The following is a 24703-nucleotide window of genomic DNA, read 5'->3' as shown; positions in this document are numbered from 1 at the left end:
CACCCCCCACTGTCCCTCCCCATTTCCCCCTGACAGACCCCAGTGTGTGCATTAGTAACTCTGACAGTTTATAGATTCTTCTGTGTACAGAATCAAATCTTCTGTAAGTACTGATGGGGCTTTTCCCCTAATTATCGTATCTTTCCTTTTTCCTGTCCTATTGCACAGTCCAGAACCTCTGAATAGAAGTTATGGTAACAGGCATCTTTGTGTTATTTCATATTTTAAATGGACTATGTTACTGATTCACAGTTGATAGGACATCAGTTAAAGGTTTCTTATGAAATACGCTTTATCGTAACAAAAAGTTATTCTATTGATAGTTTGCTGTGATATTTTATCGTGTGGTGATTGAGTTTCATCAAAGAAAGTTTGCATCAAGATAACTATAAAATTTTTCTTTCTTTTTTTACTGTAGTGAATTACACTATAAATTTGTCATTTTGAGCAAAATTTGCATTTCTGAATATACTTGCTCATGACACATTTTTTTTTTACATATTACTAGAGTTGTCAAACTAATGTTTTATTTATGAATTTTGTGTCTTTGTTTACAACCCATGTTTCTCTACTTCTGTCTTGCTTAGTTTAATGCCAAGATTACATTAGCCTCAGAAAAGGAGTTGAGACGTATTCACTCTTTTAGATAAACTCCGAAAGAGTTTATGTAAGACTGGAAATACCTATTGCTTAATGCTCATTGGAACTTGCTTGCAAAATAGTCTGGCTCTGGTGTTTTCCTTTTGGGATGATTTTTAACTATTGATTTATTTTATGTAATGGTAATAGGATGACTTGTGTTTTTAAATTTCCTTTTGAATTTCTTTTGGCAACTCTAGGAATTTGTCCACGTCACCTCAGTTTTCCAATATGTTGGCAAAGAGTTACTCATACTATACCTTGTCACCTTTTAAAACATCTTTTGTAACCATGCCTCTTTTTTATTCCTTATTTCATTTGTATCATTTCTTTTTTGCTTAATCTCACCACAGATTTTTTTTCAAAGAATTGACTTTTTAAATTAGCTATACTTTGCATTTATTCCCTATTCCATTGATTTCTGCTATTTATAATTTCTTTTTTGGATGTATTCTATTTTTCTTTGTCTAGATTGGGTATTTTTGTGTCAAGTCTTTCTTCTTTTTTTATAAAAGTGTAAGGTTATCATTTTCCTCAGCCTACTGCTTATTGCATCCTATAAGTTTTGTTACTTTTTAATTATTGTTAAGCTATAATTATTTTCTAATTGCCATTTTGATTTCTTCTTTGAACCCTGAGGATTTTTAAAAGTGTGTTTTTTGAATTTCCAAACTGAAAAGAAGCTGTTTTTTTTTAATTTTGTTTTTAGTTATCTCTCAACATTGACTATGAATTTTAATACATGTGGTCAGAGAATTTATCTATACAATATTGCTTCTTTGAAATTTGTTGACACTTGCTATATGATCTAGAATATATCAGTTTTTGAAAAATATTTCAGCCAGGGGTGGTGGCTCACAGCTATAATCCTAGCACTTTGGGAGGCTGAGGTGGGAGATTGCTTTAGGCCACGAGTTCAAGACCAGCCTGGCGAACATAGAGAGACCCCGTCTCTATCAGTTATAAATGAAAACTAAGTAAATAAGTAGATAAAGATTTAAAAAGATGTCATGTGTCCATCAAAAAATGTCTTTTCCATTATTAGCACATATTCTATGTTTATGTCCACTAGGTGAAATCTTCTCCATACTAAAGTTTTATGTGTGTGTCTATGTGTGTGTGTGTGTGTGTGTGTGTGTGTGTGAGAGAGAGAGAGAGAGAGAGAGAGAGAAAGACACAGAGAGAGAAAGAGAGAGAGAGAGCTTGATCAATTGTATACTGAAAGGAATGTATTAAAAATCTCCCATTCCAATGTGGATTTGAACATTTCTTCTTGTAGCTCTTTCAATTTCAGGCATATATATTTTGAAGGTATTTCATTGGAACTATGCATGTTTAGAATTGTTTTATCTTCCTGATGGGTTAAATCCTTAGAATGCTTAATGACTCTTTATCTGCAGTAATGATTTTTGCCTTGAAATCTATCTGGTCTCATTTTAATATTGCTCTACCAGCATAACACAACTTGTTCCATTCTTTTACTTTTAACCTCTCTTTGTCCTGTTGTTTAAGATTGTCTCTTGCAAACAGCACATGGCTTCTTCTTTCGTTTTCAAATTTGAGCTCATCTGTACCTTTTAGCTGAAGATTTTTAGCCCATTTTTATTGACATTTTTGAATTTGTTCCTGTTATCTGATTTTACATCTATGTCTGCCCCACTTTTTTCAGATTCTTTTTTCTTTCTACCATTATTTTAAATTGATTCTCCCTCTCCTCATTCCATTTCTTCCCCCCTTCTAGTGGTTTGGAAGTTACCCATTCTGTTTTTCTTCATTTGGTGTTGATCTAGAACTTTTAGCATGAATATTTTAAACTATTTAAAGTTAATCAATAGCTTTAACCTCCTGATCAATGCAGGGCTCTGGGAATGCTTTAACTTCAGTCCTGTCCACCTCCCATTGATATGCTACATTTGTCCAGTACTTTTGTTCTTTTTTTTTTTTAAACCACTTAGTCATTATTATTATTGTATTGTACAATCAATACCTGCCCACATTTTCTTGTCTTTTTTGAGATAGGGTCTCACTCCTATTGCCCAGGCTGGAGTGCAGTGGCATGAGTACAGCTCACCGCAGCCTCAACCTCCCAGTTTCGGATGTTCCTACCACCTCAGCCTTCCGAGTAGGTGGGACTACAAGCACACACCACCAAGTTCAGCTAATTTTTTGTATTTTTAGTAGAGGTGGGGTTTTGCCATGTTACCCAGGCTGGTCTTGGAACACCTGGGCTCTAGAGATTCACGTGCCTTGGCCTCCCAAAGTGCTGGGATTACAGATGTGAGCTACAGCACCCAGTGTACATTTTCCTTACTGATCATTTCTTCTTACATTTCAGATCTTCCATTTTGGATCATTTTTCTTTTTCCGGAAATACATTCTTAAGAAGTTCCTATGGTGAGGGTTTATTTATAGTTAAAGCCCTGAATTTTTGCCTGAAAAGATATGTTTTGCCCTTGTCCTTAGAAGATAGTGTTACTGGATATAAAATTCTAGATTGACAGTTATTTTCTCTCTTGAGAATACTGTTCCACTTTCTTCTGCTTCACTTATTTTATCTTAATCAGTACTTCAGGTGATACATTTTCTTTCTACTTCTTTAAAATCTTCTTTTTGTCTCTTTTTGTGTGCTCTAAAGTTTGACTGTGATGTGTCTAAGTACAGACTTTATTTTCTTTACCCCGCATGGGACTTGTTGGCTTTCTGAATCTGAAGATTAGTACTGTCATCGAAACTAGAAAGTTCTAGCCATTTTCTATTCAGGTGTTTGAATCTTCCCCATTTTTTCTTTTCACTGGAACTCTAGTTAGATTTACACTGGTTCTTCTTTCTGTGTTCCATCTCATCCAGCCTTTCTCCCATGTTCTCTATCTCTGTCTCTTTCTGCTGCATTTTATGTGGTATCTTCAGGTCCATCTAACAATTCACTAACTTTTCTCTTCAGTTACGTTGAGTTTTTTAGGAACACCTTCAGTGTAGATTAATTAATTTATTTTTGAGGCAGGGTCTTGCTATGTTGCCCAGGCTAGTCTTGATCCCTTGGGCACAAGCAGCTCATCTACCTCAGCCTCTTGAGTAGCTGGGATTACAGGTGTGAGCCACCACGCTTTGCATTGATGTTTTTAATTTCAAAGATTCTATATAGCTTTTATCTCTAGAAGTTCTGTTTAGTGCTTTCCAATATAGTCTGATCTTCATTTCTAATATTTTCCAATTCCCTCCTTTATTTCTTTAAACATACTAACTTTACATTCTGTAACCAATTATTTCAACATTTGTAGTCTTTGCTGGTCAGATTCTGTCATTTCTTTGTTCCGTTGTCTCTTGCTTATGGTGGCTTATTCCTATTGTGTTTAATGTTTGTTTTTGTTTTTTACAAACCTATGTTCTTGAAATCTTATCCATGGAAATCTCTTGTGGCTTGGGTTTAAAGTATGTTCTTCCAGAGAGGATTTGCTTTTAAAATCTCGGTTGGGAGCCTGGGGAACCAGTATACCTGAGGCCACTTTAACACTCTTAGAGGATCCACGGTAACCAGGAGCAGCCGGAATCAATCTTCCTGCTATCCCCTTCCCACCTCCCACTGAGTGTGGGTTCTCGTTCCACTGTGAGGACAGACGTTTGTTGTAGAGAAACCTTGGCTTTCTTGGTTGCCTGTTGCCTTATTGCTCAAACTGCAGGTTATTTTTAAATGTTTTATTTGCGTGTATGTCTGTGTGGGTCTCTGACTATCCTTTATTTTCTAGTGAACTCAGCAATGTCTTTAAAATATGTCACTGGCCTGGTGCAGTGGCTCACACCTGTAATCCCAGCACTTTGAGAGGCCAAAGGGTGTGGATCACTTGAGGTCAGGAGTCTGAGACCAGCCTGGCCAACATGGTAAAACCCCGTCTCTATTAAAAACACAAAAATTAGCAGGGCATGGTGGTATGTGCCTGTAATCCCAGATACCCAAGAGGCGGAGGCAGGAGAATCACTGGAACCCAGAGGGCAGAGGCTGCAGTGAGCTGAGATTGCGCACCACTGCACTCTAGCGTGGGCAACAGAGCAAGACTCCTTCTCCAAAAAAAAAGTTACTGTACTTGATCTAGGATCTTGTGTATTATAGTCAGAAGAGTACCTTTCAAATGTCTCTTCTGCCACCTGACTGGAAGTGAAAGTCTCTGGTCATCTCTTCTCTTCCATGTCTGCTTGCAGTTGATTTTCAAAAGAAGCTTTGAACTTGCTCCAGTCCTCTGCTTCTACAACCCCATTAATTCCATCTGCTTTTCACATTTGGCAAAAGATCAAAGTCCTTGAGTAAATCCCTGGGGAGGACAACTACTCTACATGATATCCTCTAGATTTAGAGCCATTAGTTCCAGAGAGACCCCTAGTGCACCAGGTAAGAGGCAGAGACGACGCATGCTCATTATACTCTAGTGGAACACCTGATTAATTGGTTAAGCAAACAAACAAAAACCAGCAGATGGCCATGTCGTAAACCTACACCTTGACTTGTTAGTTGCAAGCCTTGCTCATTCTGGGTCTGAACTCGTGATTTCCCACGAAAAGTTTGATGTTTTCCAACTATTTGACAAGAGAATGAATACCAGGTTTTATTTGAGATGAACAGCACGTGGTTTTGCTGAACCACGTGCTTTAAACTTTTAAAATCAGGTGGCTCTGGTGTATGCTAAATTATGCTAATTGTGATATCATTACACATAAATTCGGCTAAAACTGAAAAATTGCAGGCATTTCAGATGTATCACATGTTCATTTTAATGAATGATTTTTAAGAAAGTGGCTAGAAACTCACCTTCCAGCATGTTCGGAATGGCTAGTTTCTTATAAGCATTCGTCACCCTATAATGGCGACCCCTGTGGTGGGAAGCATTTGACACCAAGTCAGTGCAGCTGGCTTGCACCATCGTGAATAACATTGCACCAAGTTATTAATAATTGAAGGAGCTTGTCACTTCCTGCTGAGTTTTGTGCGTAATTTATGGATTATATAAACCCATGCTAAAATCTCAGGGAAGGTTAATTTCATCAGATGAAGAAAGAGAGACATTTATGTTTTAATTCTCACTCCCTGAAGTTATGTCTGTATACCTGTTTTCATCCAGAAATATTGTCGGCGGATGTATTCGTTTTCTGTCTTCATCACAGTAAACTTCCTTCTTCGGGAGTGACAGGGAGATATTTAAAATTGCTGCTTGAAGCATATTTGAGACTGTCTGGGCCACCTCACTCCACAACCACAAGGCTCTCTGAGCTTGTATTTCTGTGAAATGGGTGGGGTAGGCCGGTGTTCTAAGAGGTGGGCCATGGACCCTCTGTTGGCCTGCAGCATGACTCTAGGTGGTACCAGAGACTCTGCCCCACACAACATCACATCAGGGGCTGTTGAATCATTCTTTTTTCTACCCTCCCTTTAATCCATGGGATCTCTGTAAGAAGAAAGTTTCCATTTGGATCCACCATATATTTTAGTCTAATGCTGCTAATGTCCCCATTTAAGAAAGAGAGAGACACCTCAGACTGGAAGCCACACCTTTTGTGATAGTGTGGAGCTTCAGCTGAACATCACTGCTTTGGTTCTACTGTATTTCTCCCCCTCCCTAAAACTATGTATTTAAAAAAATATTCAAAGTTATGAAAAAAGGGAAAGAAAGTCACAATGAATAGTAGAGATTCTTTACCTAGATTCACCAGGAATCAGCACTGGGGAGCACTTGCTTCATTTCCCACTCATGTTTCTCCCCCTCTCTGTGTTCAGAGGGGGATCACGTTCTGTTTAACTGGTAGTGATGTGAGTTGTAAGCCCCAAGTTATTTTTTAAAAGAAGCATTCAGAAGTGAACTGATTTATTAAAAGCTAAACATAGCTCACTTTACTCATTCAAGTATGCTTAGATTTACTATGAAACTTTTTGATGTTCAGTGGGTGAATTGTTTTTGTATTTTACAGTAGTTCCCTCAAATGACAAAGATCAAGAGAACCCTAGGAGACTTTCGTTTTCATTTGCTTTAATAACTATTAATAGCTAGCTGTATGATTAATTACATTTACCAAGTTTCATATTTGGTAGCACCTCAAAGTAATCTTATCTCGGCCATCTTTATGCACCCAAGACACAGCCAAGAAATAGGAAGTCTGCAGAAAACAGATATGGAGGAGGCCAGACCCCAAAGCTCAGGGGCTGTGTTCACAGGCAGAAGCCCTTGAGGAACTCCTCTGGAAGGACCTGTTTCCTCTGACTTGGTGCTGGGTTTCCATACGCCTCCTGGCCCAGAATAGAAAGTGAAAACAAGACTGCTCAGAGTGAACAAGTCACAGCAGCAGGAAGCCACAGGATTCGGATGGCAAGTCAACATGATCAGGCACCGCAAAGAACCTTCCTCTGTGCTCAGGACGGTCCGTTTAATCCTCACACAGCCCCATAAGGTAGATGAGGAAGCTAAGCCTTCAGGAAGTAAAATGGCCTGCTCAGATATGAGCACAGGCACGTGTGGCTTGCAAGCCAGGCTCTGTCCATAAGGATTTAGGGGAGGTGGTGTGCATCTGGGATCACAGAGCACGGGACGCAAGTTGGGACCCTTCTGGGATTCACTGGAACTTCAGTCTACAAATGCATACATTGTAAGTGCTGAGGTTCATCATGAGGCTCTTGGACATCTAGCAAAGTCTGAGTTTCGGAGCCTCTCCCCCCGTCTAAATTTAGGAGAGTGCCACTGGCCCTGGGACCCCAGGAGAGCAACTCCTTCGCCTCACTCCCTACCGCACCCTTTCATCAGGGGCTCTTTCCCTTCCCCTTTCACCTTCCATATGGGACACAACTGAAGTCAGCCTGAGCCTCAAGACCCATGAGGGTGACAGGAGAAAGCCAGGGTAGAGATTATCACTACTGTTACCTCCTTGGTGGTCCTGACCCCATAGCCCTTCTACCAGTGCCGTATCCTCAGGCAGTGCCCAGTGAGTCATGGTGGTGGAGACCCACAGTGACTTCCCAGGCTTCATACTCGTGGCCACACAATTCCATCTGCTGCTGCGCTTCTCAGTATATCTGTTGTGTCCACTGTACTGGCACAGCGGTAGCTACTGGGGACCTAGCAGTAACCACACCCTGTCTTGTGGATCCAGCTCTCTAATGGGACACGTCAATGGACATCATCACCACGCAGTTTACGATGATGGTAGGGAGTGCCCTCTATGGAGGGAAAGTAAGAGTACTTATAGCTGGGGTCACCTACGCAGGAAAAGTATGGTCGTGTTCCCCAGAACGCTTAGCAATGGATCACAAGGTAGATGAGCTTACAGGAAACCGGACCAGTGTGGCACAGTAGAACAGCTCTCATCCCTGCCAAATCTTCAGCCCTATATCCGAGGTCGGATGCCATGTCTTCCACAGAATATTCCCTGGTATCTACCCTTCGTCCCCTTCAGCTATAAGTGACTCTTCTCTCCTGCAAGTATTAATCCCTCTGAAAGCTGGGTGCCAGTCAGGCAGCTGCCTCCCAGACCCGAGGAGCGTGCGCCCTAACCAGGAATAAGCTTCACAGCCATTGCTCTCAGGCCAAGCCCTGGTCCAGGCACCTGCAGGCATTAACTCGTGTCCACAGCCCAGCAGCCACGGGGAGCAGGTGTAGTTACTATTCCCTCTTTGCCGATAAGGAAGCGCAAGGGATGTAAGTGCATCACGCAGACGTAAAGGCACGAAGAAATTATCAGAGGTGTGATGAGCACTGCAGAGGCTTGATAGGCATGAGTAGCAGGGACCTGGTTATAAGGAAATCACAAAGGAGTGGGGGTCTGGTGATGTAGCTAAGACCTCAAGTTTGAGAGTCAGACTTTGATTCGGGCCCTACTCTGCTTAGCTGTGTGACTTTAAGTAAATCCCTGAACCTCTCCAGGCTTCACTTCAAGACACTGTAAAATAAGGATGCTAATAGCCACTTCACGGAGTTAAACACGGTCCTCTGCGCAGACGTAGCAGAGCGCCTGGCAGGTGTTGAGTTCGGGAAATCATAGCTTATTGCTCTCTCGTCTGTGACGTGACCCTGACTTGCCTTTCTGTTCGGCTGCAGCATTGCTGTGGCGGTGTCTATATCCGATCCAACCCCATGTCCCTCCCCCAGGACCCTCCCTAAGGTCATTGCATTTCTATGAGGCGCTCAGTGAATATTTGTAGATTGCACGAACAGGGAAGGGAATGCATGAGTGAGTAGCTGTCACCACATGGCAGGTATCTTTGCTGAACACTGGTTTAGTCTTCTGACAAAAGCCTCGTAATGTAGCAGCTTCAGACAAGAGCAGGCTTTTTTCTCTGAAGTACCCAGCCAACATCGTCTGGCGGTGGCTGACTCCGTGGTGTTGGCGGGGACACGAACCAAGTACAGCTTGATTTTTATGGTTTAATGTAAGAGACGGAGCCTCCACTGCTGTCACTTGAGAAGACTGTTGTTTTGATGTCTCAGCCACACAAATGGAGTGAAACTGCCAATGATAGGAGATAAGCAGGGCAGGCTGAGGTGTCAGGATTTAGGACCTTGCCTTCAAAGCAGAGCCATGTGTTGCCCCACGGTTTGCGAGTGGCTCCGTTGAATGCAAAGGGGCTGATGTTTGAATGCAGGCGGGCTGCCGGGTGCCCCCATCCGAGGAGGTCTGACTGTGTCCCCTCTTTGTCTCCCGTCCTTCCCCACTGTCCTCGCTCTGCAGGAACGGCATCACCAGCTGCCGGATGCGGACTGAGAGCGAGCCGTCATGTGGCTCCCCCGTGGTCAGCGGAGACCCCAAGGAGGATCACAACTACAGCAGTGCCAAGTCCTCCAATGCCCGGAGCACCTCGCCCACCAGCGACTCCATCTCCTCCTCCTCCTCCTCGGCCGACGACCACTACGAGTTTGCCACCAAGGGGAGCCAGGAGGGCAGCGAGGGCAGTGAGGGGAGCTTCCGGAGCCATGAGAGCCACAGCGACACTGAAGAGGACGAGAGGAAGCACAGCCAGAAGGAGCCCAAGGATGCTCTGGGGGACAGCGGGTACGCATCCCAGCACAAGAAGCGCCAGCACTTCGCCAAGGCCAGAAGGGTCCCCAGCGACACACTGCCCCTCAAAAAGAGACGCACCGAAAAGCCCCCCGAGAGCGACGATGAGGAGATGAAAGAGGCAGCGGGGTCGCTCCTGCACTTAGCAGGGATCCGGTCCTGTTTGAATAACATCACCAATCGGACGGCAAAGGGGCAGAAAGAGCAAAAGGAAACCACAAAAAATTAAAAACAAGTCACTGATTTGTTTTGAACTTACGGCCATTTGGTTTCAGCATGTCAGGAGATTTCTAATGATTTGTGGCAATATCAGCAATTATTTTTCTTTTTTCTTGTTTTGTTTTTGGTTTGGTTTTCTTTCTTTTCCTTTCATTTTTATTTTTTTAATTTGCCCCCTCTTCTTTGTTTTGGACCCTTAAGAATTTTATTTTTAAAGGAGATTGAAGCCATAGAACTCATATTGACACTCAGCTGTTTTACAAAAGCTTTTCATTATCTGAAGACAAAAACCGAAAAAGCCAAAATTACCATTGCTTCCTCCAGCTTGTCAGAAACCTGTGGCTGAATCCGCAGGGATGTCAACGTCAATGTCGCAGGAACACACATTCGGCACCTAGAAGGCACCTGTGCAAAGTAGTCATCGTCCAGGCCCAACCCTTAGGTTTAAAATGTCAGGTTGTCCATCCCATTGGGTTCACTGAGTGAAGGCACATAAAGCAATTGAGGAGAAGGAGGAACCTCTCATCTCCCTAGGAGCAGACCCAAGCCTGTGGCTCCAGGCATCTGATGGTGCCAGGAAAGCCGCTGGAATTGTCACACGGCAAGCACAGAGGGCCGGCCACCAGTCCTCCGTGCTTCCAAACGCTGAAGCCCGATGACGTCTTACGAGGTGGACATTGGACTGTTCATGTACATCGGGTGTCAGTGACTCATGGAGAAGAAATGGGGTAAATTTTTAGTGATGTTGCTAATCATCGAATTCTGTTCTCTATTAAATTAAGAAAATGTTCCAAAAGCCATAAGCCTGAAGGTTGGCCCTGTGCTCACACACACACACACACACACACGACAGAGACACACACAACATACCACACACAACATACCACACACAAGAAGGAGAGTGAGAGAAAACTGATACAGAAAGCAAGCTGTGTATTCTTAACTGCCCAAATGAAAAGCAACCAAGTCCAGGAAATTACAGTAGCTGTTAAGGAAAGGAAATAATGGTATAAATCTTTTTCTATCAAAACTATTTGATCCAAGTGAAAAGAAAATCATAAACAGGAAGCTATAGGACCTGCCATGTGTATTGTGGTGTATTTTTAAAAGATTAAAGGCAAATTGACGGACAAAAAAAAAAAACAAAAAACAAAGTAAAACATGGCACAAAAAATAAAATAACTCCTATACTGTCCTCAAAATGGAGTTTGCAATTAATGTCAGTCAGGATTCATCTTTGCAAAAATCAGTGATTTCCACATTCAGCCAGTGTAGCCAGCAGAAATTTCTGATCCACAATGCATGGATTCCTTTGAAGAAAAAAAAGAAAAAAAATCACAAAAACAAACTTTTTTTATTCAAAAGTAACAAAGTTCTTGTAAGGTAAATAATGTATTTAGCATGAAGCATGAATTATTTTCATATAAATATAGAAAATAGAGAAAAGGTGATGCCTCTAATTTTTAAGCCCTTACGCTTAGAGGTTCTTTTGGTTTTCTTCTTTTTTTTCTTTCCTTTGCTTTCTTTTTTTCCTTTTTTTTTTTGTTTGTTTGTTTTTGTTTGTTTGTTTGGTTTTGTTTTTTCTTTGTTTTTTTTCGGGTTATTTTGTTTTGGTTTTTTGAAGCAGGTGTTTAAGGTTTAACCTTCTTCAGGGACAAATTCTGACTGTTGGGGAACTTACTCTGCAATATAAAAATATCTTCACGCTCTGGTAGGGCTTGGATGGTTGAACTCTGTACTGCCTTGTGTGCACTCCAGCCCCGACCCCCTCTGATTCTCTGTTGAAAGTGTGTCCTTTTTCTCTGTCTGTACATGTTTAACATGACGCAATAATTTGAGGGCAAACTTAGTAGTGAGTGTGTATGATAGAATCAAGAGAATTATGGGACGCTTACTTGAGAAAATCATTACCATGATTTGGTTCTAGGAAAAAGGCAGTGAATAATTATGCAAATTAGCCAGAAGAAGGGGAACCGTGCTAATGGGCCTTATTGGGTGAGGGGACGAGACGGGGTTCGTGTGAAGGAGGAAACGATGGCGAGGTAGGAAAGGCCAGCCCCAGACGTTCTGTCGCCAGGATGCCATGTAGGAAGCAGGGGCCGGCTGTCGCTACCACTTCAGCACTCTGACCAACCTGGAATTAAGACCACCTAGAATTAAGACCACCTAGATGGGGAGAGCTGAGTTTAGAAACCAGACGATGTCATGCAGCCAGAAACTCCTGTTGTTACCTTTGCCTAAGACATTTTCTTGGGGGCGCTCCAAAGAGAAATCTCTAAAAGAATACGATCTTCCATCCAAGTGGAGAGAAATTTTAAAACGCAAACACCCACTACTGTGGCTCAGGATACAATGGGTGAGGAGAGGGAGGGAACGGAGATGACCTTAACTTTGAAAAAGGGGACTGCTGTGGGTCAAAGCCAAGCCCATCTGCCAGGATCAGGTAGTGTCAGAAGCTCCACCACCCCAGACAGTGGGAACTAACTGGTGCATTCCCCACACTTACCTTCTGGTGGGTTGCTGATGAGAGAACCTGAAGAAACCTACACCTCTATACAGCAGGTCCAATTCATGACCTGAAGCTGAATGATAATTCCAGCATCTTTTTTCAGGGTCTAGATGGGAATCAAATATTTTTTGCAGTGCTCTGTTCCCTCTGTCTCCCCAAACATCTGACACCCTAAAAGCCATCCACAGCTATGGAGCCTGAGCGACACCTTGATTTGTGTTGTCACCTGACCAAGCCTAAAGACCTCCAGCTCAGTCTCCCACCTTCATCCCACCCCGCCGACGATAAAATTCAGACCTCTCTCCTGAAAGGCAGAGGTTAATAACATTCAGGACTGTTTCTGGCCGTGGACTTCTTCCAATTCACCACCCCCTCGCCCCCGCCACAGTGGGCTGTCTCCCCTCATTTCATTTTTCTAAAGGGGCAGAGGCCTCTTTTAGAAAATAATAAAATGCAATGTGTGTGATTTACTTTTCTGATCTCTTTAAGAAATAGAGAAATATCTTATAAAAGTGTGTTCTTAACTCCAGAACCACTCTTTTTGCATAAATACCTCATCGGGCAGCTTTCTAAGTGTGATTTTCCTGAGTCTCCCTTCGTTGGATCTGCTGGAAGACTTGTTGGGGAACCTTTAGTGAGGGTACTTCTTCCTATTTTTCTTCTGTTTTTGGAGGCATACACATTATGCATAACCAAAACAATGGCTCAATTGTGTTAGACTTTGTATTTTGATTGTTGAGAACAAAAACAAAAAGTATCAATGTGTATGTGGCTGTTCTTAGTGAATTCATTGCAGAATGAGGTTGTCCATGTCCTTAACAAGCCAAGGGGCAGGAGGCACCCTCTCTCATCCCCTCCTCCAAGAGCAGTAGAGAATTTAAGCACAAGCCTATTTGTGAAAGAATATTTTGCTTAAGTGTCGTTCACTTTCGTCTTGGAATTCCTTCCCAAATGCCAGGTGTTCTTTTAGCTTCCAAACTAGCCTATGTATCCATTAGTCTGACAGATCACCTGAACACCGTCAAGAGGTGTGGTGTTTTGCTTTCATTTCTCCTGCTGGGAGAAGTGGCGGTTCATGTGTCATTCCAGTATCTCACATACTCAACACGGGGCAGGGGGGAGGGGGCAATGGGGAACTATAGCAATATTTAAAGATGCTTTGGAAACCAACCGTGAACACATCAGCACCATGACATCTACGATTACTTGCTATTGGCCCTCGGACACATTTAAGAGAAAGAGACAGTCACTCTTTTTTTCTTAAATGATATACACATAGTTATTTTTATCCTGTTATAATTGTCTTATCTTTGTCTAGTACTATGTGGAAAGGGTTTGCATCATAGATTTTTCCCAGCCTTATAATCTGCCATAAGCTCCTACTTTCCTTCCCCTCTCTAATCAGTATTCTTTTCAAGAGTTCTTAGGTGAAGCCATCTATCTGAAACTAAAATGAACCAAACCCATGTTTCACTGGTGGTTGGAGAAAACCATAGCCAAAATGACTGTTGCAGGTCTCAATCTTGGGAGTTTTTAAGAAGGAATGTGCCAGAGGCCTTTCCCAGGAACAGAGTTTTGTTTTGTTTTGCTTTGCAGAGGCACTCAATGTGTCTAGTGCTTGCTGGTCACAGCAGTTACTACTGGGGAGCCTTCTGGGAGGGGTTGTTGTGTTGAAAGAGGCTTCTGCTGGAGGGAACAGCATCAGGCAGTGGGCTCTGTAGAGTAAGAACCAGGAGGATGGCTTCTGTGTCCAGCCCAGAGCTGGACACAGCTGCACCACGCCAGGACTGCCCAACCTGAGGGCTCCTGGTGCAAGCTCCACTCACCCCACTCTGTGTGCGGGAGCCTTTCACCTCTACTGGAAGGGCTCTTGGAGAAGGAATTGGAGTTATGTACAAGTGACGTAAATGGGAAGGTTTTGTAGATGAGATTGGATTAAGTTCCATGTGATTTCTCTTTCCCTTTAAACTTAATTCAGGTTGGGACTCATTTCTTTCTGGTGGATCACAGCTGCCCAGATGTTGCAATTGATTTTTATGTTTCTGTAGAGAAGTATTTTTCTTTCACCTTCAGGAATTTTTTTTTTTTTTACCACCAAAAGAGAACATTGGAACTCTGTGTTTCCTCTTGATTGTGACTTCCCAGTGTTGACAGTTAAGTCCTTAGTGTCGTAGGTCCCAGCCCACCAATACTATATCAAACACTGTTATGCACATAATGCAGCACTGTGATCTAATTTAAATAATACTTTTTTATTATTTATACTACTATATATAATATACATCAACACTTTTGCTATATAACCTAAGTGATAACCCTCTTTTAGTTACCTGCCAAACTCTGGACTTGGTTTATATTGCAGTTAACACAGTTACAAAGTTGTAATGGTGTCTTCTTTTCCTTTGTAACGGAATGTGTAAATCAAAGTATATACATTGTGTGGTGTTCCTGTTTCTGGAGTTTCATGAGGATTTACACATGGCATTCAGTGTTCTGTATAGCTCTGCCTACCTTTGTGAATTCATCTGTTAACCCCTCTTCCTTTGAGAGAACACCGGCCGTGGTGGTGAACTCCTTGTGTTTTCTCTCTCTCCTACTGGTTATTCTTGAATTAAGCACAGACTCGTCAGCTCGGTTGCTTTATCATGAATAATGTGTGTGACCTTGAAGTTCTTCCACAGTTCAGCAAACAAGTGCTAGCTTCACTGACCAAAAATTAAGGAAGGAAAACACAATTTTTAAAACGATCCATCTTTTAACAGCCGAAACCGATGTGTCTATGGTGCTGCATCTTGCTGTCGTACTTCTGAAATCAGACCTGTGTGAACGATCATTTCTGACTTAACCATGAGATGCTCACGAGTACCCTTCCTGTTGTTTTGTTAGCGTTGGAATCAAGACTATTTATTTGGAATATATACAACAGTGTTTTTCCACTGTATTTCATTTGCAAAAGTTGAGAAATGCTTTCTCTACCTTTTGCAAAATAATTGATATTCCATATTGGATTCTCAAAGACTTCGATATGGTGAACCTATTAAACCTAGAAATTGTATTCATCCTTTTATGACTGTGGCCTGAGTTCCCCAGCCCCTCTCCTCCTTTTTTTTTTTTAGATGAGATTTAGCACACTCACAGTTATTTAAACATTCAACATTTCTTGAGTATGTATTTTGAGGCCATCTGAGCTCCTAGCTGATTCAGTAACCAGTTTCCTGCTGTGTCATTCACACTCACTACTTAATACTGCCATGGTGAAAATGTGGAGGAAAAATGTATCCATGTGTGTCTGGGAAGCATATACACTTGTACATTTTTTAATACTCTGATTCTATAACATTTCTGAGTTGTGTTTTGTTTTACAGAAAAAATAAAGTGATAAAGCAATCAGGAGACCCAGAGGTTTACTATTGATGCTTAGGGTCGTCTGACCTTGGCTGGCCAATAGACCTACATGGCCAAATTAATTTACAAGAGTAATAATTTTTCAAAAGCCAAGTTTTTTTCTGTATTTTCTGTATGAAACTGCCAATATCATGAATAGAAAGGGAGAACCATAAAGGAGAAAGAACGTGATGTTCAGTTATGTTCGTGTGAACCTAAAGAAACAATGTGGAGGCAGGCGCAATCAGCCGAACTCTAGGGACTTGATGGTGTTGCTTGGAAGGCATCCATACCTGCATTTTGCATTCTTCGTATGTAATCATATTGCCAAAGACAAACTATTTCATCATTTATTGTAAATAACACTTTTCCCCAGACCTATCATAAAGTTTCTGTGATGTATTGTCTTCCAGTTGCAATAAAAATTACTGAGTTGCATCAATTGAAGAAAAGCACCACGTAGTGTTGTGTATGCTGCGTCTCCCTGCACAGATGCTGGGTCGTAACATTTCTGTTTCTTACCTGCAGTCAGGTGCGTGCAGTTTTTGCAGTCTGGTTTTAGGGTTCTCAGCTGCATTTATAGTACCCATCCTCACGCATGCTTAGGTTTCGGTGGGAATCACACACTGCTCTGCAAACACAAATGCACATTTGGAAGCTGGGCTTACCCAGGATCTCAAGAGAATTCCAGCTCTGATGTAGAGAGCTGCTGGCTGGCCAGCCTCCCATCATGAGCCTTAAGACTTGCGGTTTAGACGGAGCTTGCCTTTTGTTTGGAAGTTGTCAAACAATAAACTGAAATTGTACTTTAGGACTGGAACATGCCAGCCCATCCCAGATGCTGAGGGTTACTTGTGATGGCATTCCTAGCCCCAAGACCTGCATCTGCCAGGATTTATTACATCATCATTAAGTGCCCACACCAGACCCTCGCACACGCATCCCCCAGGAGCTAACAAGAAGCTGATGGGAGAGAGGGGAGTGGGAACAAGGAATGGATCACAGGGCACCAGTCACCGTGCTGGAGAAGTAGAAGAGGATGTTCTCATGCATCTCTCTGGTTCCTTTTGTGGTGGGTTTGTTTTCAAAAGGGCATGCCGTGTCTGCAGGTCTTGCCATCAACAGTAACCTTAGTGTAGAGTTGGCCTTTGTCACCACCCTTCTGCTGGGCCCCCACATGCACTGGTGTCTTTGTCCTCCAAGATGCTTGGGCTGTGTCTCCTGTCCTCCTGTGGCCATGGTGCCACTCTAAGGTCAAAGGCCCATCTGTCCTGGTGAGCCTACTGGGATAAATTCCTCCCCATTACACATCTCAAGGTGGTCACCTCTGGGTTTGGCCCTTGTTGCTGCCATATCTGATTCCACTGTTGGAATCACTTTCAAAGGTGTGATGTGTCCTCCTGGGGTACAAGTCAACATTCGAGGAGACTTGATTGGGAGGAAGGGCTGAAATCATTGGGAGCTAAATCTGATGAATCAAGTAATCATCCAAATTGGGTAGTGCTTTAGGCCAAATATAAGGTGGGGCAGCCTTAAAACAGCACCTATAACAGCTATTTTCAATAAGTGACTTTCGAGGGGACTGGAGGAGAGACCCCACGTCGATGATCACAATATCTGAGGGAGCCCTGTCAAAATGATCACACCTGCAGAATTCTGATCAGGCAACACTGTCTTCAAAGTCCTGTGGGTTCTCAGAGCAGAGAACTCCCCGTGGTGTCAGGGACTGGGAAGGCTCCTTTGGGCTTGAAGCTGAGTCTGGATGCGTGCAAGTGAGGGGTGCTGCTGACCCTAAGCACTTTCTCCTTACCTTTTGACTGTACTACCTGATGAAAGTATGAACTAGGAAGTCACCCTCTTTCTAGAAAGTTCTGAACAGATGAGGGCATTTCCAGGAGCCTGATAGGACTAGGAGGTTTTTGTTTATGAGCTAAATGTTCATATTCTAGTTACCCTACTTCCAGATCACCAAATTAAATGGTTCTATATAAGTACGGCAGAAATGTGTTTTGACTTTTTTTTTCATTGATAGGAATACAAAGCCAAGGTTTGTGAGCTGGCTATGGACAATTTTTTTAAAAGACTCAAGTGCAAGGGAATAAACATATTTATTAAATATTATTAAATATATGTTTATTCCCTTGTACTCCAAGTCATTTAAAAATTTGGCCCTAAATTTGGCCCTTTGTATCAACAAACCTTTCTAGTGTACTGTGTCTGAATAATGCTAATAGCAGTCTTACCTTAATTTGAAATTATTCTTGGGCATTTTTGGACTCAGTAACTGTTTTATGAGAATTGTTTTATGTTACTCCATAATAAAGTAATTTGGAGTATATATGGCTAAATCTCCTTCAAATACAGCAACTTATTTGAGAGAGGTCAGGAATTCTGCTTTTTCTCACCTGCTACACATTTCAAACTGACTTCTAAAAAGATATAATATGGAGGAAGCTCATGTTATATCTGGTGGGGAAAGTCTGAAAACCAAGATAGTGGCTGATTTCTAACCCCCCAGGATTCAGTTTCTTCATTAAATGAGTCCAGTCTATTCACATTATAAAACAGGAAGGAATATTAGAGACCATTGGTCCAAACTCCCTATTTTATGTACCAGGCAGCTGAGACATGAAAATTTTTGTCCAGGATAACACACCTGGCTAATCAAGAGCTGGACTTAAAGAGATTAAATTTTTTGTCTTAACTATCATGTCCATGTGTTTGGTATGTAATTATAATCATCAGATCAGTAGGATTTCATAGCTGGCAATTCCCTACAAATACACACTTAACATATCCTAGGCATTTTCCATATAGCTGTAGTGAAAAATGGTTATCTTTTGAAATAATGCATAACATCCTGTTGAGTGGGTATCCTACCATCTTCCACTGTTGCCTTACTTTTCAATGTTTGTATTGGTTTCAATATCTCATTATAAGTAACACTGCAAGGAACATCTTCAGGCGTGTGGCAATTTACAGTCTTTCCACTTGTCTTTCAGTTAGATTGCCTATTGGACTATTGAAACAGAAGTATACCAATGATGCAGCTGTTTATACACCGGCTTTCCAAAAGGCACCAATGCCAACAGCAATGAATGCAAACCCAGCTTCATGGCACTTTCACCAGCATTGGATATGATTTTACTTTAATTTTTGCAAGCAGACAAAAATAGTACTTTGTTACCATTTTAATTTTAACTTAATTTCTAGCAAAATTACATGACTTTCTGTATGTTTGCTGGCCATTTATTATTTATCTTGGTAGAATCATCTGTAACTGACTCTCTAAGAGTTTAAAAGAGAGAATTCGTATTTATAAAGTCCTTGCTACAATGTCCCCAGTTCGCTATTCAATGGTGTCAAGATGCCCAAACACTTCACCTGCCTACAGAGTGTTTGCCATATTCAGACGCTTCTAGTTGTTCTTATATTAAGACAAAATCTGGCTCCCTAAGACTTTTACCTGAAGGTGCCTAGACGATCCTAAAAGGCCACAGACATGTAAACTCAAATTATCTTGCACAGGCAACAATAATGTTGCAAACAACAATAATTTCTAAGTCTTTTTCTGAATAAATATTCCAAATTCTTCCTCCTATTTCTTTCTTCCGAACATGCTCCCATTTGTGATCAGAACGAAGAACTGATGACAGAATTCCAGGTACAGTTCAATGATGAGAAACTGTCCCCACCTCATTCTAGATCCTACATTTCTATGACTGTAACCAAACCACTGATTCACGCTGAAGTTGCTGTTGGCTAAAACAACTAAGTCCTGGCTATTGATGTTCTTCTCCAGATATCCATTTTGAATCACAGAGTAGGACTACATTATCTCTGTCAAATCTCCTTGGATTCGGTATATTGTCTTAAGTCAGTTCAGATTGGCAGTGGGCTGGGGGTATTAGGATTCAGATTTTGTCATCAAAAACATTTGCTTTCCTTCCAGGTATCATTTGATCACAAATTTGAAAATAATGTCTTTTGTATATTGATTAGGACAAAGCTGGAGCTATGTGGCATGGGTGTGGAGCCCTCCCTGTAGGTCAACTTTCGGGCACCCTTCATTGTCAGTCAGTCATCATTCAACTAGTTCCATAGGCACCAGGCTTTCTGAAGTTGCAGCCTACATGTCTGCATCCAATCAAAAGTTTGTCAAGTACATCCTCATTCTCCATCTATAAGTCTGTAGCCTTCTTTAGTAAGAAAGGAAATAAAGTCACACTGTATGCTAATATAAAGTATGCAAATTTGAAATAAGGCAATGAAAAGGAATAAAATTTCACTTATTGTATAAAAATTGAAATAATGTAAATTTTACTTTATTCCTATGGGGGAATTAGCTTTGATTTATGTAGGTATTATATGAAGTCTTGAGTAGCATACCCCTTACATGAAAAGAAACCACAATTCATTCATTCCTTTACTCTGTCTTAGCCCAAACTGGCTTCCTTGCCAAGAGCTTACAAACTATTCTTATAATAATCCACCCAAGATGATCACCCAGAGGGTGACATTGAGGCTATGGATTGATATGGTCTGGCTCTGTGTCTCCACCCAAATCTGATGTTGAATTGCAATTTCCAGTGTTGGAGGAGGGACCTGGTGGGAGGAGACTGAATCATGCGGACAGATTTCCGCCTTGCTGTTCCCATGATCGTAAGTGCATTCTCATGAGAGTTGATGGTTTAAAAGTGTGTGGCATTTCCCTTTGCTCTGTCTCTCCTGCTGCTGTGTGAAGATGTGCTCTCTTCCCCTTTGCCCTTCTGCCATGATTGTAAGTTTCCTGAGGCCTCCCAGCCATGCTTCCTGTACGGCCTGAGGAACTGTGAGTCAACCCTCTTTTCTACATAAATTACCCAGTCTCAAGTAGTTCTTTATAGCAGTGTGAAAACAAACTAATACATGGATCTGTAGTGTGTAGGCATTGTCTTCTGTTTACAACTCGGAAGTTTCGGTATAATGCCTAGTAATTCTTCACTCTGTATGTGCCTATTTAGGGGACTGACCTATTTAGCATGTACTTAGTCTCTAATTATAGCCAAATGAATTTGTATAATTGTCTTCCTTTAAAAAACCATTAGGAGTTTGGTAACTTCTGGCACCTATTTACTTTTGAATAGCTGGCCCTTTACCCAACATGGCATATATATTTAAACATCCAGAACTTCAGTAGACTAAAAAGGCTGTCCAAAAACACGAAAGAATAAATAAATTAAGGAAATAGTTTGGAAAGTTTTAAAATAGATTCTCTCCTTCATTGTCATAGTCAATTCACACTTGTTTTTTATCAGTTGTTATGTGACAATCCTGACAGGTGCTGGGGACACAGATAAAAAAATTTGGCTCTTCAAGCATGATCACGTCCAAAAATCCAGCTGTGCTGATTAATGAGCTTCTCACCAGCAGCTGGTATATCCTTCCCCAAACTTTTCAGTAGTTGTTGGTCTTTTCTAGACATAAGTGTGTTGGTTTCAAAGGTGAATCCAGCTGTTGTCTTCTTCTCCTGCCAGTCTCTCCTCTTCTCACCTCTGTTAGCTGATGAGACGTTGGATAAAAGACGGTTCAATATCTGCAGACTTAGCCATCCCTTCAATGGGTGGATTATTTCTTAATGAACTAATCCTTGCCCCCTGGCACCAGCTCTGTAATAAGAAGAATCTGGGACATTTCTTCTGCACAATGCTTGATGTTCTTGGCTTGTAAACAAACATTTGTCTCCCATCCCTGCCCCGCTCCCTGCATTTTCTCCCCACCACCCCATCTTTATCACTCCTTTCTCAAAATTGCTCTAAGAGCAAAAGATTGGAGGAGCCGAACGGTAAAGGATGCTCTTACTTTATCTTAATAACCCTCCTGCCACTGTCATGGGCAAACAAGGGTGTGCAGAGAGATGCATGAAGCATTCTGTTGATTATCAGGCTAGCTTTTCCTCCAAAACCCTTTTTCACTGAACATGCTGCAAAGACCTGGAAGGGCTCATCACGTTCAGCCTTCTGCCTGAAAGTGGACCGTGGCAGCAAATTCTGCTTTGAGCTAAGAGGGAATGTGTTCATGCATGCTGATTCACAGGAGTTGGATAATACAAAAAGCATGCCTTTTTGATGCTTAATCCTTTCTACTAGGCCATTTCTCTTTTTTGCTTTCTCTCTCTCTCTCTGTCTTTCTCTCTCTCTCTCTCTGTGTGTGTGTGTGTGTGTGTGTGTTCGAGACAGAGTCTTGCTTTGTCACCTGGTCCCCTGGCCAGAGTGCTGCAGTGCCTGATTGTAGCTCACTACAGCCTTGACACCCTGGACATAGACAATTTCTCCACCTCAGCCCCCCAAGTAGCTGGGACTCCAGGTGTGTGCTACCACACCTGGCTTTTCTTCTTCTTTTGGAGAGATGGGATTTTATAGTGTTGCCCAGGCTGGTCTTGAACTCCTGGCGTCAAGTTATCCTCAGCCTCCCAGATTGCGGGAATTACAGGAATGAGCCACCATGCCCAGCCTAGACCATTACTCTTAGACTAAAAATTTCATCTAACCCATCAGATCCATTATCAGGGAAACAACTCTATATTTTTCCATCTTTATTGGCAGTAACTAATCCCCTTGGGAGTAAAAATGTCAATTGGCAACTAAGAAAATTTAGAAGGAGGGATATATATTTCACATCTGAGTTAACTTTTTTACACTGCAACAGCAGAAGTTCTATATCTAAGGACTTGTAACTTAATAATAACATAAACACACTGTATATAACATTTGTCTTTCATGTTTACAAGGTGCCAACCTGTTCATCCCAAACCAACCCTTCTAAGAAGCCTCAAATCATTCCAAGTCCCTCCTGCTCTGTCAGCTTCTCCATGGAACCCGGCACCAGTCCGGCCAGTTGTGTACCTTAAACCCACCTTTGATCATCCTTTGTCCTCCACTCCTCCAGCTGCCATCCTGGTCAAGTGCCATTTCCTCTTGTCCAGATGCTGACCACAGCTGCTGGTCTCCAATGGCCACACGTTCCTCTGCAGAGCCATGAGAATTCTCTTTCCAAATCCCTCTGATTCTGTCATTTCTCAGACCCACCTGGACTACAATCATTCTCAATGACTCCAGTCACCAAACCCTTCAACCTTTTGTGGCTCAGGGCCTCTTGAGATTTTTTCCCTCTCCTGGAATGCTGTATGTACTCCCTACCTCTCTCCTCCTGAAAAGTCTCTGTCAGTCCTTCAAGGCCCAAGTCATATCATTCTTTCCCTGAGTTCCAGACCACCAAAGTTCTGACTCTATTGGTGGCTGTTATCATAGGCTGTCAGGATTCTGAATCCACCTGTTGGCTCCCTTGGTGGAGGTGAGCTATTTAGGGACAGACATCCGATGGTATTTTATGCTGAACCCCAGTGCAGTGCCTGCTACTTGGATATTTAAGGTGTTTTTAATTTAAGGTGTGTGTTTTTCATGCCCTCAGTTGGCTAAACAGATAATTGGCCCAAATTTTTCTTTCATTCAGAGCCAGCAAGTTGTATATCTCTGTCTCTTTTCCACAAGAAACTTGCTCCAGCCTGGGCAACATGACAAAACCCTGTCTCTACCAAAAAATTCAAATAAATTAGCCTTTTCTCCCCACATTTTGTCATCAAGCCCTATCAATTCCACCTCTTAAGCATCTCTAAGTTCCATCCTCACTGCAGCAGTAACCGCTGTGTGAACCTTTATCATTGCCCTGTTGGGTTTTTGCAGTTAGAAAACTTGCACTAATTGCTTCTCCTTTCTCTATTTGTATGAGTCAGCCTTCACCAGAAAAATGGAGACACTCTAAGAATATTCATCAGTGATCTCCAGAGAAACAGAACCAATAATAGATTGCCAGATAGATAGAAATAGGTATAGATACATAAGCAGAGATTTATTATGATACTCAACCCACACAATTATGGAAGCCTAGAAGTCCCATAATATGCTGTCTGCAAGCCAGGGACCCAGGAAAGCTGGTGGTATAATTCAATCTGAGTCTGAAGGCCTGAGAACCAGGAGAAGACAGATGTCCCAGCTCAAGAAGAGAAATGGAAAATTTTCCCTTCCTTTTTGTTCTGTTCGTGCTCTCATCGGATTATTGGCTGATGCCTGCCTCCGTTGGTGAGTGTGGATCTTCTTCACACAGTTTACTTATTCTAATGCTAATCTCTTACAGAAATGGTCTCACAGAAACAGTGTTTTACCAGCTAACTGGGCATCCCTTAGCCCAGTCAAGTTGCTCAGGAAATTAACCATCACACGAAGTATAGGTTGGTGCAAAAGTAATTGCAGTTTTTCCCATTAAAAATAATGGCACCACAATAATGAGTTCTCATGAGATCTGGTTGTTTAAAAGTGTTTGGCGGCCAGGCGCAGTGGCCCATGCCTGTAATCCCAGCACTTTGGGAGACAGAGGTGGGCAGATCATGAGGTCAAGAGATCGAGACCATCCTGGCCAACATGGTGAAACCCCATCTTTACTAAAAATACAAAAATTAGCTGGGCACGGTGGCACGTGCCTATAGTACCAGCTACTTGGGAGGCTGAGGTAGGAGAATCACTTGAACCTGAGAGATGGAAGTTGTAGTGAGCCAAGATCGTGCCACTGCACTCCAGCCTGGCGACAGAGTGAGACTCCATCTCAAAAAAAATAAGTGGCCGGGCGCGGTGGCTCAAGCCTGTAATCCCAGCACTTTGGGAGGCTGAGGCGGGTGGATTACGAGGTCAAGAGATCGAGACCATCCTGGTCAACATGGTGAAACCCCGTCTCTACTAAAAATACAAAAAATTAGCTGGGCATGGTGGCGCGTGCCTGTAATCCCAGCTACTCAGGAGGCTGATGCAGGTGAATTGCCTGAACCCAGGAGACGGAGGTTGCGGTGAGCCGAGATCGCGCCATTGCATTCCAGCCTGGGTAACAAGAGCAAAA

The 24703-nt window shown here is 42.2% G+C and overlaps 1 protein-coding gene across 6 annotated transcripts in view; it reads left to right on the top strand.

The window, feature by feature from the left end:
• FOXN3 (forkhead box N3) overlaps nt 1–16230 on the top strand; it is a 485408-nt gene extending 469178 nt beyond the window's left edge. For all 6 annotated transcript variants that reach the window (XM_017524545.2, XM_017524549.2, XM_017524548.2 and 3 more), the window contains one exon: nt 9340–16230. In XM_017524545.2, coding sequence (XP_017380034.1) covers nt 9340–9895 — 556 coding nt within the window. In that variant the 3' untranslated portion in view covers nt 9896–16230. The remainder of the gene's footprint in view (nt 1–9339) is intronic.
• The last annotated feature ends 8473 nt before the right edge of the window (nt 16231–24703 follow it).

This window comes from Cebus imitator, unplaced genomic scaffold, assembly GCF_001604975.1.
Source record: "Cebus imitator isolate Cc_AM_T3 unplaced genomic scaffold, Cebus_imitator-1.0 Scaffold34, whole genome shotgun sequence".
Classification (NCBI taxonomy): Eukaryota; Metazoa; Chordata; class Mammalia; order Primates; family Cebidae; genus Cebus; species Cebus imitator.
Note: the sequence above shows the minus strand (reverse complement) of the source record. Positions and strands in the feature narration are given on the sequence as shown.